The sequence below is a fragment of the Morone saxatilis genome, unplaced genomic scaffold, assembly GCF_004916995.1.
Source record: "Morone saxatilis isolate NCDOM2014 unplaced genomic scaffold, NCSU_SB_2.0 Contig4, whole genome shotgun sequence".
NCBI classification, from domain to species: Eukaryota; Metazoa; Chordata; class Actinopteri; family Moronidae; genus Morone; species Morone saxatilis.
Window position 1 is genome coordinate 13686517 of NW_023339984.1, and position 18217 is coordinate 13704733.

The window sequence follows — 18217 nt, forward strand, 5'->3', positions numbered from 1 at the left end:
GGGGGGGGCACTGATGAATGTCAACCCTCATCTTGAAACACACAACACGGTTTTTTTTATCAGTATGTCCGCTTCAAGCACATCAAGATTCTTGCCCTTATCTATCTTGATATTTAGTAGCGATAGACTCTAAGATTTCCCTGAAATGTAGCCTACATGAAGGAAACACGAGAAGGAATTGCCTTTTTTTAGTTTTCTGGAAACTAAACTTAATCACGGGTTACATATTTTTTCCCCATTACAAATGGTTTTCCGTGTGTTTTTTGTGTAACGTAGAAAGAATCCCAGCGTAAAGAGTGCTTTACCACTTTAACACCTGCCTATTTCCGGCATTTGGTTAACCGTTGACCATTAAGTAAACGATGGTGTCTTCTCAAGAACACACTTACAAAGAAAGAAAGCGTATCTGTAAAAGGTGTTCTACAAATTTAAATCTCATTGCATTACAGAGGCAGTGCAATATATTAGTAATGGTGGTAGTATTAGCCATTAGCATTGGCTGGAGAAGCAGTTTTTAGTAGTCACATTTCTACCAACAGTTATGGTAGCAACCATATTCATCGTAGCAGTATTAACAGAATTGCAACAGGTGCAGTAATAATCCAACAAAAGCACAAATGCAGTGGAAGCATAACAGAACAAGGCAAGGCACCTAAAGGGGACACAATCTGACTTAAAGAGAAACCCTGTGGCCAATGTGTGACCCTGCTGGATGGAGGAAAAACAATGAAACATCAGTCTGTAGTCTATTTCAGCCGTTTCACACAGCACTGAATATACAATACACATGGATTCGAAAAGACAAGAATATGATTCTGTAATTTAAACGTTTTTTTTTCTTTTTCTATTTCTTCAAATTTGATGGCGACAGCATTTTTGACCTAGTGCCTAAGTTAACACCTCACTTTTCCTTGACAACACGGATGTGGTGAAATCATTTATTTACTCTACACAAAAGTCAACAAGTGCTGTGTGACATGGGCTTATAAAGTGCGCGCACATATGCAGGTTTATGGATGTGTGTTCAACTCTATACTCTCAACAGAAACCCAGACAGTTTTTTTTTTTTTTTTATGTGTGTTCGTTTACGTCAATGAGTGAATTCCATTGCAACATGTCTGCCCGGTTAGATTAGCATGACTGGATTTTTTTAAAGTGCCTGCATATTTTAATGAAAGGGGAGACTTAAACACAGAGTGAAACATCAGAAGGAAAACATTAAGAGATGCGAGAAGTCGGCTGTCTAGCATCGCATGCAATACCTGACAGGAAACTCAACACAATGTGGCTGTGTTGCAGATGAACAAGCAGAGCTGGATTTTTGTGGCTTCGTTATTCTTGAAACCAGCCTTGGGCAAACAAGACAACAGTGACCTCAAAGTCCTCTGATGAGCATTCCGGTTGGTGCTGCGGTACGTCACCGGGTAGAGTGCACACCACGTGTCCTTGCCGCAGCCACCTGGGTTCAAGTCTGGCTCGAAACCCTTTGCTGCGTGTCGTCCCCTCCCTGCCTTTTTTGTCCGTCTCTTCTGCCCTGCAAATAAAGGGAAAATGCTATAAAAAGACATAAAAAAAACATACAATAGAATGCTATAAAGCGTTCTGTTACAGATCACAATTCTTTGTCTGAGTATTAACATATCTGTACACAGCAGCTGGTGTAGCACAAACAGGCAAGCTTGGCCAATAAGAGAAACCAATTTAAATTTGTATGGCTGAAAGTATCAAACAACGTTAAAGTTACATGAGCATAATGAGTGGTAATCATTGACATTTTCACACTGGTTTGCACACAGATTGATGTGTTTTATATTTTGGACAGCAGCAAAAGTGGCAGAGAGAGCAGCTACAGAAACTTTCTACAAAAGAAAACCCAAAGCCAACCTAAACTGACTGATCACAGTGAGCATGAACAGCACCAATCTTGTAACCAGGATTTTAAAGAAGTAAAATGGAATGCATACTCTGCGGATTTGTGTTTTAATACAAACATTGTGGTCTGACTTCCACAAATGTTTTTAGCAGGTTCTTGTTGCATTACAGTGCTCGTTAGAGTTGTTTTAATATACATGTTTTAAATGTTTTAATATACACCTACAATAAATATCAACTTGTTTGAAGAGAATTCTGTACAAATAAGTGTATCTTGCCGAGCTAAATCAGACACACTAGAATAAAAACAAATTAATGCAAATATATATAAAAAAAAAACAAGTTCAAATGATCTCACCGCACATAAGCATGTAACTGTTTTGTAAATGACTTAAAGTTAAAGTTCACTTGACAAACCTTAATCTACAGAAGTCATTTTAATGTGAACTTTTCAAAAACACATGGTTGACGAGACATCAATGAAAACCCTCATCGTCGAACCGAAAACTGTTTATACTTGGCAGTACTCACCTATCAGTTAAACCTGTTCCTATACATGTGGCCCAACCCATGTAAATTATGTACATGAAGTAAATGGCTATTTAAATCCTGATCCAAAACTTAAAACTTAAAATGAAGAAAATCTTTTTATATGTCTATTTGACCGGGAAATCACTGTTTAACAAGAGAGAAATTGCAACTGAAGGTTACACTATAGCCACATGACAGTACTGTATGTTAAGTATTTGTATTGACAATTCTACTACAGTAGTTCCAGCTCTCATATACACACGCACACCCACGCGAATGGCCAGTGCCACAGTTTATCATGGGGCGACGGGTTGTTACAGAAATAAATAAAGTGTAAGTGACACTAATTAAGTTATCTTTTACACCCTCACATAACATAATCATTATGTTATTATGTTATGCGTCGCTGAGACACAAAGGCCTGAGTAGGCTGCACGTGTTTACAAGTGAAGCAGAAACTATGCTTTTCCCAGGGTGCATGCAAGTGTGCAGGTATACACGCCCAAGTCTTTTTCTGTCAATATTAGCAAACCACAATGTAAAGAAAACATATTAGGGAAAAGAAAAGGTCTCTTTTACCCGTGTGACATTGTAAACAAGCCCCCACATCCTTACAACAAACAGATTTTTTAATGTACATGGATAGGACGATGACAAGGTGGCTAATAATATTAAGTGCCTTGAAGAATTTAGTTTCCTTTGCTCTGCTGGATCATTTGTGGCAGCACTATGGTGAAATGTATGCACAAGCTGTTATTATCAGAGTAAATAGTGTGGACAAACACTGTAAGTAACTTGAATAAAAATGAGAAAGTATCTCATTAGTGAGCTGATTATGATACTACTTCTGGCAGCCAAAGTTAATACAAGCACATAACTGACTCGTCTCAACTCCGTTTGTTTCTCTCTCTCTCGCTCTTCTGCATATTACACTTAATTTAATGCTCGCTACCATCCATCAATAAGAATTTTGGTTCTGTATACATGTTTTAATCTGGAAAGCCCTTAATGCTTAAGCTTGAAAAGTGCTTTACAAATACAATTATCATTATCATAAAGCTTTAGCAATATTGCTTGGATAATAACACAATGAGAAAAAAGGGAGGAGTATGTAAATATTTGGTAGCCTGTGTGGTATTTGCGTACAGTGTTAGATGAGTGGATGTAAATAAGCACAGTGTAAACAGACGGCTATTATTATATCTGCTCGTCAGCTCAGAGTCAGTAAGTGCTCCAATGTCCTCACCTCCTAGGGAAGCCTAGGAAGCAATGGGGCCCTAAGCACATATGTGTGCTTAATATGTGTATAAGGGGTGAGTTCTGACACTGAAGGACGTCCATACAACTTTCCGCACAAGTGGAATTTCACTGTAAGCGTAGTTTAAGGCAACTTCTTAATGTGATTTCCCAACTGGAGGAACCAGTAGTACCCGGTTATGAAGAGCACTTTCGGGAAAAGACTCAACCCTGAGAGAAAGTACTTCCTTTTACCAGCAGCCAGTTAAATGAGCTTCTAGCTTTGTCTACACATAAACTTAGATAATTGACTCTCGGACAGTAAGCTGTCAGCTGTTGGTCCTAACATCTCTACTGCCTCCGTATGATGGCTTTAAAAGTAAAACTGAAATCTGCAAACAGCAAACACGCCCCAGTCAGTTTGAAATACCAGAATGCTGGGATGTAAACTGACCTTAAACTGATCTGCTCCTTTTTTAAATTATATTATATTAAAAAAATTGTGGTGAAAACTGACAAAAACAAAAATGAGTCAGGTCTTAACAAATGATCTACCTCTGTGACTCACCTCACCTGAATATAAAATCGTTATACATTTGTGCAAAAGGAGAGTTTTGTACTGTAGAGGCTACTCATACATTTCTAATGACTAACATATAGTATGAATTTTTTTTTTGTTAGTTGAATCTAACAAATGAACCACCTGTGTGAATCACCACATAAATATGCGCTTAAACATATCACAAGATCAGTTTCATATGAACTGAAATCCTTCTCCACACATGCTTTGCAACCAAACAGTTTAACACTGTGAGGAAATGACTAAGAATGTCACGTCCTCATATGACTCACAGATGCCATTGTTCATTCTCTTTGTCGGTTGTATGAAACATTCATCTGTTCAGACAAACATATTCATGATCATTAGGCCATATAAATTGACTATAGTAACTGTTTATGTTTTTTGTTTTTTTTTGCACTTATATTGGAATGTTCCTATTATCACTGTCACTGTCTGTGTCATCTTCATGTTATCAGGGAGGTTTTGCAAAGGGCAAGAAAATGACCTGAGCCAATGTAAAGCCAAAAAGTAAACAATTCCTTATGTGACATAAAAACACAAATCCCATAATTTGAGGTCTTAGGTTAGTGATATAAAAACAATGCAGCAAAATTATTATTTTCCCTGCTTTTCTAAACCATGTTACATATTACTGGGGATGTTCCGGAGAAGAAAATTAACCTCTTCTGTCGAAGTTAAAAGAAGAGAATTCGACATTTACTGTTTCAAGAATGTGGCTCACAGAAATACCCTGTTCCAGAAACCAGTTTTCCTGTGTTAGTGTCTAACTATATGGCACCTGTATTACAACTAGGGCTGCCTAGTAGAAAAGAAAGAAACACATTTTAAGATAAGTCATGGTTTGTTTTAACCATAATGAAAACACAGCGAACCATGGAAAAGGTTAGAACTGAATTAGTCCCTACCCCTTTACATTTAAAATTGAAGAAAGTCACTGCAAGCAGCTTACAATATTTTTTTTATGCCAATGCTGGAACAAAGTAACTCCAACAGGAGCCGCTATGACTTCTCTGTGTGCGATAAAGAATTGTATTCTTTGTCACTGTGACCGTGGTTGGTTCAACTTAATATCTTAAGCTTAATGAACATGTTTTGTTGTTAAGTTCTTTTAACTTGACAATTGGTTTGACAACTCAAATAATACTTTTAAATACAATTTTTCAACAAGTTCAGCTAAATCACATAAGGCAGCAAGTGAATGTACATTTTTAAGCTGAACAGTTCCAAATTACTTACAGTAAATAAAGGGGAAAAACTGGCATGCACATTTGTAGTTTTTTTTTATAAAATATCAAATTTCAAAAGTTGATTGTGATCTCACTTCTATACAATATGCAGACCTAACTGAACAATTACCACTGTCCATTATTATAGACTGACAGTTCAGCTTTGTCTGGACTTGCCTGCTGATGATTATGGAGGGTTCAACTCTATAAAAAACCACAGAACACAATGGCGATATTGAAGCAAGACCTTGCACTGCCACTGACAAAACCAGTTTTTGGCATTATGTCACTAGTTTTATGACTGGTTTCATATTCCAACCAGTTAAACATGCACACACTCACATACAAATATGTTGTTTGTGTTTTGAATGTTTTTACATCTTACAGCAAAAACAAATTAATATTTTTTTGTAGACCCACTTTTGATACCGCATATTACAACATATCAAAATTACTTAAACATAATTTTTATCATTCTAATTTTAAATTAAACTGGTCTTAGAATTGGCTTACAAAAGAAAATTTGGACTTTTAATTGAAGTTACTACTCACTGCCTAATGACAAGATTACCAAACCTCACCAACAATAAGCAAGTTACTCAGACTAGATTCAGTCTACTAAATTAATTAAGCATATTTAACATTTTTAGTCAGTATAAAAAGATAAGACATTGTTTTACATTAAACTACTGTGTTACTGCTATAGCATATATAAAGATAGTCCACAAAGACACTGGACCGAGAAAATGGTTCTTTTTTCCTTGTTTATATCATGTTAATCAGATTATGAGCACTGTAAATCGTCAAGGAAGTAGAAACAATGACATGGCAAAATGCATGTATTTTCCATCACACGCCCCTAAGCCCCTATTCCTCACCCCACCCTCTAGAAACATTATCTATGATGTCAGAGAGTTTTTTTTTTTTGGCTCTGATCTCTTAACTTCTCCCAACCCCTTAAGTTTAAATAGTGACAGAGACTGAACAGGTGTCACATCTTTACCTGGGATCCTGTTAAGAGCATCAGAGCCACCTGTGAGCCACACCTCAGACTAAAATAACACAGGATCTTCATTTCAAGGAGCTGCACATCTTTTTGCTTCTCAACCCAATTTCACCCATCACTGGAAATAAAGACATCTACAGGTAGGCTAAAACAATGTATATAAAAGTCATTATTATCTATTGATTAATTACATCTGGAGTAATACCATATGGTGTACATGTAATCATTGGAATAAGAGTTTCATATATTTTTTTAATGAATTTATCATATTATAATATGATTGTAAGTAATTGATAATTATGAACATTTTGCAATATCAAGTAAACAATACTATATCTAATCGTATCTAATATATAATATTACTTAATTGCTATTAAAGTGTTTAAATAAAACAACAAATAAATTGTTTACAGCATTCTCAAAAACCACAGTATGTTAAATAACATGTTAGACATTTGCTTAAAGGAATACATTCATGTATTCAATACTGTTAAATGATTAGTTTACATGATGATTCACTTTTTTCATCTTCACCTTAAGAAAAAAAATATATAGAAAACAGAGTTTGGGTTTTCAAATGGTTACACATCACAGAAAGTGTAATTAAGGTTGCTATCTTTAAATATGGTTCTTGTTTGGATGTTTGGTAACATGTTCGGGGATGCGGTGCTGTGTTACTTATAGATTAGGTTTTTTGGGTATTATGTTAACTAAAATATTTTTTACCTTTAAATTTTTCTTAGAGCTCCTCTGATACAAGCTCTGTTACCATATAACTAACTGTAGATGAAGTGTCCCATTAAATTTTTTACCTAAATAATCTTACCCTACCTATTCTAGGTATGGACAACAGACTGGTTCTTGTCGTCCTGTTTGTGATGCTGTCCTGGGTATCTATGAGCACCTACGCTCAGACCACTGTGGCGTCAAATGTGACCAATTCAAACATGACCACAGCATCAGACAGCAACATGACCACCGCATCAGACAGCAACATGACCACAGCATCAGACAGCAACATGACCACAGCGGCGGGAAACAACGTGACAAGTGATTCCCAGTGCATGCGACGATGGCAACAAAATGACACAGCTGGCGGGAACATACGTGACAAGTGATCCCAATTGCTGACATGGCAACAAACATGACGACCAGGCGGCGGGAAACAACGTGACAAGAGTGAATCCCCAATGCGACGATGGCAACAAAACATTGTACGCAGCGGCGGGAATACATACGTGACAAGTGATCCCATATGCGACGATGGCAACAAACATGACGACAGCGGCGGGAAACAATACCAACAACACAACGGCATCACCCACCATAGCAGCTACCACCGCAACACCTACTACCATCACCACAGTGGGAACTCTTCCGGTGAGGGATGCCAAACAACTAAAAAAAAAAATAAAGAACATAGTGGAATACAATAGAAAATAATAGGATCAAGTTATGGCACTTTTATTGAAGGCATTTTAATCTCATAGAAGTGCAGATTTCACCCACTTAAATGTCTCTCATCTCCTTTGCAGTCATCTGTTTCTAACTCAGATTGTAAGACCGGCAAGCTCTGTGCGGCTGAGCCTTCTTCGTGCAACCCTTCCGGAGCAAGATCATGTTTCTTTCTTTCTGCTAAGCAGAACAATGGTCAATCCTTTGACTTTGAGCTTTCAGGAGAGTCAAACGGCTATATTGCTGCCACCCTGTCAACCGACAGCTCACTGGTATGTCAAGTTCTGTCACCCACTCGCAGATGAAAGCACCATGAAGTCTAACCCAGAGCTAATCATACAGTTTGTTTGAAGTGTAAACAGGTTTTATTTACCGTTTCTGGTTTTGCACCGCAGGGAGGCAACGACTCAACCTACGTCTGTGCAAACAACAACAGTGCTGTTAAGTTCATTGGCGCTTCCCTCGACAATGGCCAGCTGACACAGACAGATGTGAGTTTCACTTGCACTCGAGTAGTGGCGGGGGAAGAGCTGATTTAAGAATTAGACTTCATTAAACTCAGCTGAATGGCCTGTCATCTAAAATTGCACGGCACAATTTAAATACAGTCGATACAGCTGATCTGATGTGGTTATGAACCTAATTTCCATGTCTCTACTTCCATTTAATTTTATTTTTGTTCTACAAATACTGACCAGACAATCAGAATGCACAGAATGACACCGTTTTTTAACCTGCTGCTCAAACAATATGAAGGCAAACATAAACATTTATTTCATACACATTTGAAAACTCGTTGTGTTTTTATCTGTCTTTGCTCTACAGCTGAGCGGGTCCAACGTGAGGGGCAACATCAGTGGGAACAGAATCCAGTGTACATTTACTGCCACTGTATCAAACACAGCAGTAAGAGCAGCAAGTTTCGCAGTCGGAATTTCCACTGGACCTTTTAACAGCAGTAAGCAAACACTAACAACGATAATATTTAAGATTTACCATGTGCTTAAGACATATCAGTGATATTTTCGTTTTTTCCTTGTACTCTCAGCTTCTGGTACTCTGGGAAACCCAGTATTTGTATTCAGGAGCTCTGTTATTAATCTGCAAAATGTTAACACTACCGTCAACAATGAGATTACCAACCACGCTATTACATTTCAACTATCACTGATGCAAGGTAAGCTTACGAGATAGGATTGTTTCCCATTAGGGGGCAAAGTTATCCTACATGTACTGGGAATTACTTGTGTGTACAATGCCAAATAAATGATTTTCTGCTCTCTAATTCTCCCCTACAGCTCTGCTGATCAGTGTGGGTGTGCTGGGTCTGTCTATGCAATAAGGAAGCTGAAACCCCCATGAGACATCAAGACAAGAAAACCATACCTTCCCTATTCATATACATGTGCTACTGAATATATTGTTAAATATCTCACAGAAGGTTTACGATGCACAGTGCAGCCCCAGATTATTCAGCTTATGCTTAATTTTCTATCAACTTACTGCAGGTGAAAGTAGGAATGGTGCAGGGTGGTGACTCTTCTACAGCCTTCTGCAGACTGCTTTCACATCTGGTATCAAACATCATATACAAATAATATACAAATTTTGGGTTTAGGGTCTGGTTACCCTTTAAAGCCCACGTTATTACTGTCAGGCAGAAACCTCAGTGACTTTTTTCTATTAACTATACTATTATTTTGGTATTCCTCTGAACGTGCCTTTATGAAGAACCATAATCATTATGCACAACACAAGCAAAAAAAAATTTGTTTTTGCCCTCTCCTGTCACTCATAATGATGCCAGAAAATGGCAGACGTGTCTTATTATTATTATCATTATTATTATTGTTATTCTCTTTGGTGTGAATGTACATATTGTTGATTCAACAATGTTTTTACAATGAAGCCTGCATAGGCTGATATTTTCATGTGTGCATGTATGAGCAAGTGCACATGCAAATGAGCAGTTGCTGAAAAAAAGCGGCTATATATATTTGACACCAAATATTGGTGAACCTGATTTTGCACATTGCATCATGTAACAATTGAGTTTTTATTACATATTTTTGAAATAAATATTTTACTCAAGCTGATTATCTTTGTGGCATGGGTGGGTGGGCTAACAAATGCATTACACCACGCAGGCCGTTACAGCCATTCCTCTCTCCTTAATTCATCCTCTCTCAATCTCCATCTCTCGCCTCGCTCTGCCCTCTCTCGTTCATTCTCCTCGTCTCTGTCTGTCTCCCAATATGAAGTCACGACACCTGTCAATCAAATTGAATGGAAGCTTATTGCTACTGTGCTTTGGGCCTGTAATGAATTTAGCCCATTCACAGCAAAAAACCCAAGGATATATCATATATCCCTGGATTTTTTCTGTGTTTTTTGGTGCTGTTGCTTGCTCTTGGTTCACCAAAACTTAAAACAATATGTTCTAAGGTTTTTATTAATAGTTTTTAAGGACAGATAAATCCACAAACAGCATCTCTGCAGCACTACAGTACATTATAATACTGTTTTGTCAGACATTTTACCTTCATTAAAATTGCTTCTGCAAGTTGGATAGTTATAAATAGATTCCCACATCTGGATTACCACCAACATCTAATGTCAGACTAGATTGGCATAGGTTGAAGACATATCTATATGACACTTCTGTTACTGCTATATCAGATATGAGAACCATTCACGAAGGCACTGGACAGTAAAAAAAATTATATTTTTCTCTTCATCATGTAGGGCTGGGACTTTTTTTTGCGATATGACCAAAATCTCATACCCTGATGCAGGTCATTTCATATCCTGATAATGATATATATCACAATATAGCACATTTCATGCATGTGTGGATGACAGAGAGAAATCAAAGTGAGCAGATTAAAAGTAGTTTGTGAGCAAACACTGGTGAAACATCCTCATCAGCCTCTTCAGAGCAAATATTTTTCTCATAAAAAGTTTGATTCATGATGCAACTCATGTTTTCTATCGTCAAACATTATATATCATCATATCGTATAGCCCTACATTACACCTTACGGTACAATTACTGAGCTTTCTCTGTGTGGAGTTTGCATGTTCTACTCGTGTTTGCATGGCTTTTTCTGGGTGCTCCAGTTTCCCCCAACATCAAAACATACAGGTGATTATGCTACGACCCCCCTATAATGCTCACTGAAAAAGAAGGTCCAACATAATCACAAAGACAGAACAGCAAACAATCAATAAATTTAGATTTAAACAATGAAAAGGACCGAACAAAATGAGTCAAAACTACTACGTAGGAACACCTTTTTCAGGAGAACCAACCAAAAGCAGCCTACAGCAGAAAACACTGCTGCACTGAAGAGCCTTACCACAACTGCAAATTCCTGACTCACTAATTACTGCACACTCTCAGTACAGCACCAAACACCAATAAAGCAACAAAACTGTGCCCACAAAGTTACCCAAAAGCATGACACAGCACAATCTGGCCACAGACAAACTACCAAAACATCCATCTTAAGAGTACGCCTACTGCCACTTAATCTAGATGCCACAAAAACCACACTGAAAATATTTCAGTAAATTTGAGTCCCCAAATGATGTTACGACCCTCCCACATAATGGTTCATTGAAAAAGAAGGTCCAACATAATCACAGACAGTTTCCAAAACACAATCAATACATTTATTTTTAAACAATGAAAATTAATTAATAAAGGATGACTTATATAAAACTATGAATAGTTAACATTAATAACAGAAAGTAACTGACGATATGCCATTGTAGCATATCGTCTGGGTAATGCAAAGAAGAAGAAGAACAAGGGAATAACTATGTGGCCGGGTGACACTCTCCACCTCAGCTGCAGGGTATCCATCTTCGCGGTGGCAAGGAGGGGTTGCGCCGGGGCTTCTGTCCCGGTGTTAAACTAACTCAACGACAAGCAAATAGAGATTAGCGGAACAGGCTAGTGAACAAGCAACAAAAAGTTCACTTAGTTATCAACAGAACAAACAATAGGCCCCGTCTCTGGATGTAAACGCAGTGTTTTTCCAGCATCCTCTGCAACATGCTTACTGGCTCATTGCCACTGATGACATACGATTACTCATTTTACTCTTAATTTGTCCTTGTGTTTATTTCCTGTACCCAGTGAACAGCTTTTTTCTACCAATTAAAAGGCTTACCATGTTCAATTAATGAAGAAGTCAATGTGGAGCTAACTAAATGACTCTGAGGGATTTTATTATCTGCTCTAGTTTTTCCAACTTTTGTACACAGACATGGCAATAGGCCTAATAATGGTCCAAAATGATGTGAAATTGCATATTTTGTACTGAAAAATGTTACATTTCATGTTTCCCAACAAATCTATGGAAAATGCTAAAAATGCTGAAATTTTAAGCTACTCCAGCGTGTGTGAATATGGGCAGGTGTCTCATGCCTGAACTAGAAAAAACAAAAAATATCCAGGGAAAACACTGTGATATCACCACACATGCCGTTAAGCCCCTATTCCCCACATCACGCTCTGAAAACATTACACCATGATGTCAGAGTATTTTTTTTTTTTTTTTGACTCTTATATCCTGACTCTTCCCAACCACTTAATTTCAGTAGTGAGACAGAGTGAACAGGTGTCACATCTTTACCTGGGATTTGCCAGCGGTCCGCCTGTAAGGAGAATAAAACAGGATTTTAATTTCAAGGAACTGCACTGCTTTTTGCTTCTGAATCCAATTTCACCCATCCCTGGAACTAAAGACATCTACAGGTAGGCTAAAACAATGTATATATGAAGACATTAAAATCTATTCATAAATTACTTCCTTTTCCACGTTTTGCAAATATTGACATACCATTTATGATAAGATAAGATAAGATGTACCTTTAAAGATCGTCCGTAGGAGAAATTCAAGTCAGACACAGCAGCATAGGGGAATGTAGGGAGTACAGAGTTTACAAGTACAATAAAAAAAACATTAACAAAATATAAGACTATAAATGAAAAATATATACATTATACAATATGCAGTAAAATGGTGTGCAAAGAATTTGAGCAGTTTTTTTAATCTAATATATTTATATATTAGATATATTAGACAATTTTCAGCAATTTACTCATATTAATTAGGTTTTATACCCTAAATTATAACCGGATTCCTGTTAATGTGTTCAAATAAAAATTGGAATCTTTTTCCAGAGAACGACCACAGTAAGTTCAATTACATGTCGACGTATTTTCTTGTGTTAATAGGAATACATTCATGTATTCAATACTGTTAAATGATTGATTTACATATGAATTATTGTTTTTATTTCAATACAGCTTCCCCTTAATGATATAGTCATAGTTCATAATTACTGAACATTATGTTTTGGCTTTCAAATGGTATACTATTTTACATTCTATTTTATTTTTCTTTTGTAACGTCTACTGTATGTTCTGTTCCACAACCCCCAAGAGAGTAGCTTAGCACTGGATGTTTGTTAACATGTTCACAAATGCGATGCTATGACAGTCACTTACGGATTAGGTTAATTGGGTATTATGTTTAGTAAAATATTTCACCTTTTAAATATTTCTTCATTTTTAATATCTTCTCAGAGCTCCCCTGATACAATCTCTGTTACTATATAACTAACTGTAGATGAAGTGTGTATATTATTTAACTGAATAATCTACTTTTTCTAGGTATGGACAACAGACTGGTCCTTGTCGTCCTGTTTGTGACGCTGTCCTGGATATCTGTAGGCACTTACGCTCAGACCACTGTGGCGTCAAATGTGACCAATTCAAACACGACCACAGCATCAGAAAGCAACATGACGACAGAAGCGGGAAACAACATGACAAGTGGGCCAAATGCGACGATGGCAACACACATGACAACAGCAGCCGGAGACATGACAAGTGTGACACATGCAACAATGGCAACACACATGACAACAGCAGCAGGAGACAACACTACAAGTGTGCCAAATGCAACAATGGCAACATACAAGACAACAACAGCACCCACCACAACCGTAACAACAGCTCCCCCACGGACTACCACACTTGAAATTCTTAAGGTGAGGGATGCCAAACAACTAAAAAAAGAGCATGGTGGAATAGAACAGAATAGAACAGAATAGGATCAAGTTAAGTAACTTTTATTGATCGTGTTGAAGTGCACATTTCCCACCCACTTAATTGTTTATTGTCTTCCTTACAGACAACTGTTACTAGCGCAGGTAGTGGGACCCAACATCTCGGTGTAGCTGACCATTCTTCGCAAGGTAAGCATAAGAAATTAGGCTGTTTTGCTTGAGAAAGCCAAGTTATCCACAAAGTACCGGGGAATTACATATGTACAGGTCCGGGATTATGTAATTTTTTGGGCAAAGCCACTTTGGCCTTTGATAAATACAAATGTATTGGGGCATCGTGCCCAAAATGTAGAGAACCAAGGCCAAAACTAGGGAACAGTATATACAGTATATTAAAAAATGTGCTCCTTAATATAGTAGTAAAATGCAACAAAAATGCAGCAGTAATACTTAATGCCAGAAATCGCTTAAGTAATGTTACATAAACAGCAACTTTGTATTTCTATTCTGTGGCAGCAACCACAACACACAGTAACTATTATACTGCAACCTCAGCTTATCTACACACTTTATGGCTGATTAAAGTTTTAGAAGGGGCATTAGGGCCTCATGGCGGGGCATACACAGCACTGGCCGTTCGCCTGTGGTATAACTCCTGTGCTAATAAATTGTTTCTGTTCTACCATCCTCCTACTACACTTTAGCTCTGCTGATCTCTGTGGGTGTGCTGGGTCTGGCCATGCAATGAGGAAACTGAAGACACCATGAGTCAAGACAAGAAAACGATACCTTTCCTATTCATATGTATCTGCTACTGAACATTAACTGTTAAACATCTCACAAGGGGTTTACTATAAACATTGAAGCCCGGATTATTGGGATCATTCTTATTTTTATATCAACTTACCAAAGATAAAAGAAGGAGTGGTGCATGGTGGTGACGCTTCTACGGCCTTCTGCTTTCACATCTGTCACGCACTCTGAAACAAGTAAATTCATTTTGATTTAAGTGTAAGCCGAGGAAGTAATGTAGAACTTTCTGTTAACCATAGTATTATTACGTTATCGGTCAGAATATACCTTTGGGAATCATAATTATTTTTGCTTTGTGTGTGTCACAACACATTTACATTCATGTCTTATGTTTCTTGTGACACTCATAATGGTGCCAGCAAATGTCAGACATGTTTTGTTATGTTATAATTATGTTTTTTTCTTTGTTGTGAGTGTTCCCACTGTGATGATTCAACAAGGTTTTTTTCTTTGTTGTGAGTGTTCCCACTGTGATGATTCAACAAGGTTTTTTTTTTCTGGGAAGTCTTCATTAGCTGATATTTTCATGTATGCACGTGTAAATGAGCAGCTGCTCAAAAGAATGCTATGTATATACTGTATATGATACTTTTGCACTTTTACTAAGTTGTTAAATTGTTCTAAAACACAGACTAAAATTAAAACTCTGTTCCACTGATTAAATCTTTACTACTATCACTAACTACATTTGAAATTATTGTCAAATTAATTGTTTTGAAATAGGAGAAACTGTGTTGAATATGTGATACCCACTTTGGATACTGCCAAGTGGAACATGTTAAAATCACTTAAATAATTACAGAAGATAGCACTTATATTACTGAACTTCTTTAACTTGCTGGGATACTAATTTAATTTCTAGAAAGAGGATTTTAACTTTGAATTGATGTTACAACTTACTGGCTAATGACAATATTCCCACATGTTGATTACCACCAACATCTGAGTTAGTCAGACTAGATTCATTAAGCATATCTTAAATTTAAACTCTTAATGTCATTTTTAAATTTTTAGAGCCATAAACAAATTACACTGTTTTATATGATAATGCTGTTACTGCTAATCAGACATAAGTACCATCCAACTTTCCTTGTCTTCATCATGTTAATCAGCAAGCACTGTGAGCCCTCAAGGAAGTAATGCAGAAATTAAAGACATTTTACACACTTAGGATAGACCCATCATTGACCTGGGTGATTATCAGATTAGATAATAATGTTTCCTATTATCAGTATCATTATTATTTCTTTCGTTTTTTATTTTTTTATGCCCCTTCAGCATCTCATTACACAGGCCACCTTTTAGCTTCTGTATGAGCTGCAACAGGCTGCCACATAGAATTTCTGTCAGAAAGCTTTTTTACTACTTTATTATTAGGTATAGAGAAAGAGAGTTGCGGTTTGGGTTTAAATAACTATGTTACGTTACGCAAGTCATGAGAACCACATAATGTAACTTATGTAACTTAACATAACTTCCCACCCACACACATGCACTACTGAATATAAACTGTGAAACATCTCACAGACGGTTTACTATGAACCATGCAGGCCAGATTATTAGGATCATGCTTATCAACTTACTGCAGGTAACATACGAATGGTGCAAGTGGTGGCTCTTCTACAGCCTTCTGCAGACTGCTTTCACATCTTATATCGGCTCTGAAAAATACAAGTGAATTCATTTTTGAATAAATGTTTCACACAAGTCTAATTTTTGTGGTGTTCTGTAACTGATTTAAATTCCCTTAAATACGTTTCCCGCTGTAGTTCTGTTTGGTACTGTTAATTGTATAAATTATAATATATTATATATTATTATATTTATTATAAATATAAGTATATTTTCAGCCAAACAAAGATGGTCGCCGGAAGTCGACATCATCACATTGCTCGTTTCTTAGTTTAATTTAATTGTATATTAAAATAGTTAAAATGTTCTTCACATACACAATATGGTTCAATTTATATTAGACTCTCTTCATATTTATCATATAAAATAAAATGTTTCAAATATCTAACAGTCTGTTTCACCAGTTCACCAGTGGTTCCTGTTTCCTGGAGCTATTGTGAATTGGCCATATTTACAATTTCTTTTGTAATTTTTTGAGGATGATCTCTTTCAATATGTATATAGGTCTACTACGTTTTGTCAAAAATGCACTATTATATTCTTTTTTTATTATATTATATTGTTATTCTTGAACAAAGGGATGGTGTGAACACTGGGGCATAAGTCAAACCAGTGTAATTTAATAAGAGTGTGTGTTAGATTTTTAGTTCCAAATGGATTTCCAAACCAGTTGGGATGATTCATGAAAGTAAACATGAAACAAACCTCTAGGCTAGCAGTCATACTTGTTCCCGGTTCCTCAATATCAAATGCATCACTGACCTTTCCTAAACAAACAAGTGGATTTACTTTCCTGATGAGCAGTAAGGGCGTTCAGGGCGGAACGCCATTTGCCACAAAAAGAAAGCAAAACTTATACTTTAGTTTATATTTGTTGTGTAATAACTTCTGACTTTCAGACTTACACAGAATAGGTTTTGGAACACTGACCTTACAAAGATGGTCACTTAACTGTATTTTGTAACGTGGTTTAACTTTAAGGAAGGCAACAACCAGGAGATATAAGTTTTAAACCCTTATTCATGAGGATGAAATGATGTAACCTATGGAGAAAAGTAGATATTATACTAGAATAATTAATAATAATTAACTAGAATAATTATCTTAAAGGTGTTGTACACGATATTACTAAATTAATTACAAAAAATAAGTGCATTTCATATTAATGAGAGTTTCTACTGCCCATTCTCTGCCTTTTGTCAAGGATCATTTTAAATTCTCTGACAATGCTGAATATAAAGACATGATAAGACATGATAGACAAAAACAATTTCTAAATAAATACAAATGGCAAATTGTAAATACTAAATAATAACATACAGACAAATTGAAGAGAAGCAAATTGTTGATAATCAAAACTGATTAAAGCACAGAGGCAGGAATTTGTTTGCAATAAGCAGATGTTCGTCTGGGTGTGTTGTCCTTCATGCAAACATCTCTGACGGCAAATTTACATGCCCTCATGATCCAGAACAAATTACCCTGTACAGTACGTGATTGGTAATACTTAGAGGAAACATCAAAGACAGTAAGTCTTCTAACTAACTGGTGTGTCTTAATGGTATTTTTATTAAAATTGTCAGAGCACTAACTCAAGGATTGTCTCCAAAGCCATGAATGGGAGTCAATACATTTGGATCCTCAGTGGTAAGTTTTTTTTTATCTTAAACTATATACTTTGTTTATTTGTTTCTATTTATTATCAAATTATTCTAAATGAAATATTTTTTGATATTTTCTAAATCTTTTGAATAAAATGTAATCTAAATATCTGACAAA

At 36.5% G+C, this 18217-nt stretch overlaps 2 protein-coding genes across 3 annotated transcripts; both read left to right on the plus strand.

The window, feature by feature from the left end:
* The first annotated feature begins 6431 nt into the window (after window positions 1–6431).
* Window positions 6432–10005, plus strand: si:cabz01007794.1 (putative ferric-chelate reductase 1). 2 transcript variants are annotated; one of them, XM_035674983.1, is made up of 9 exons: window positions 6432–6594; window positions 7295–7458; window positions 7610–7622; window positions 7691–7834; window positions 7990–8181; window positions 8305–8400; window positions 8735–8867; window positions 8958–9086; window positions 9208–10005. In XM_035674983.1, the coding sequence occupies exons 4-9, from the start codon at window positions 7718–7720 to the stop codon at window positions 9249–9251; spliced, it is 711 nt and encodes a 236-aa protein (XP_035530876.1). In that variant the 5' UTR covers window positions 6432–6594; window positions 7295–7458; window positions 7610–7622; window positions 7691–7717; the 3' UTR covers window positions 9252–10005. The 2 variants fall into 2 exon arrangements, with proteins under 2 accessions (XP_035530876.1, XP_035530877.1); XM_035674984.1 differs by lacking the exons at window positions 6432–6594; window positions 7295–7458; window positions 7610–7622 and having other exon boundaries at window positions 7668–7834.
* A 2560-nt stretch (window positions 10006–12565) lies between these two features.
* LOC118337868 (mucin-5AC-like) lies at window positions 12566–15377 on the plus strand. Its single transcript, XM_035674995.1, has 4 exons — window positions 12566–12674; window positions 13596–13975; window positions 14119–14182; window positions 14698–15377. The coding sequence occupies exons 2-4, from the start codon at window positions 13598–13600 to the stop codon at window positions 14739–14741; spliced, it is 486 nt and encodes a 161-aa protein (XP_035530888.1). The 5' UTR covers window positions 12566–12674; window positions 13596–13597; the 3' UTR covers window positions 14742–15377.
* Window positions 15378–18217: the final 2840 nt, after the last annotated feature.

Excerpts from the sequence above, each read along its gene's own strand:
- LOC118337868 (XM_035674995.1), top strand. The coding sequence starts at position 13,598 with ATGGACAACAGACTGGTCCTTGTCGTCCTGTTTGTGACGCTGTCCTGG. Across the intron at positions 13,976-14,118 it reads CCACACTTGAAATTCTTAAG|ACAACTGTTACTAGCGCAGG; the intron begins GTGAGGGATGCC and ends TCTTCCTTACAG. Across the intron at positions 14,183-14,697 it reads AGCTGACCATTCTTCGCAAG|CTCTGCTGATCTCTGTGGGT; the intron begins GTAAGCATAAGA and ends ACTACACTTTAG.
- si:cabz01007794.1 (XM_035674983.1), top strand. The coding sequence starts at position 7,718 with ATGGCAACAAACATGACGACAGCGGCGGGAAACAATACCAACAACACA. Across the intron at positions 7,835-7,989 it reads CCACAGTGGGAACTCTTCCG|TCATCTGTTTCTAACTCAGA; the intron begins GTGAGGGATGCC and ends TCTCCTTTGCAG. Across the intron at positions 9,087-9,207 it reads TCAACTATCACTGATGCAAG|CTCTGCTGATCAGTGTGGGT; the intron begins GTAAGCTTACGA and ends TCTCCCCTACAG.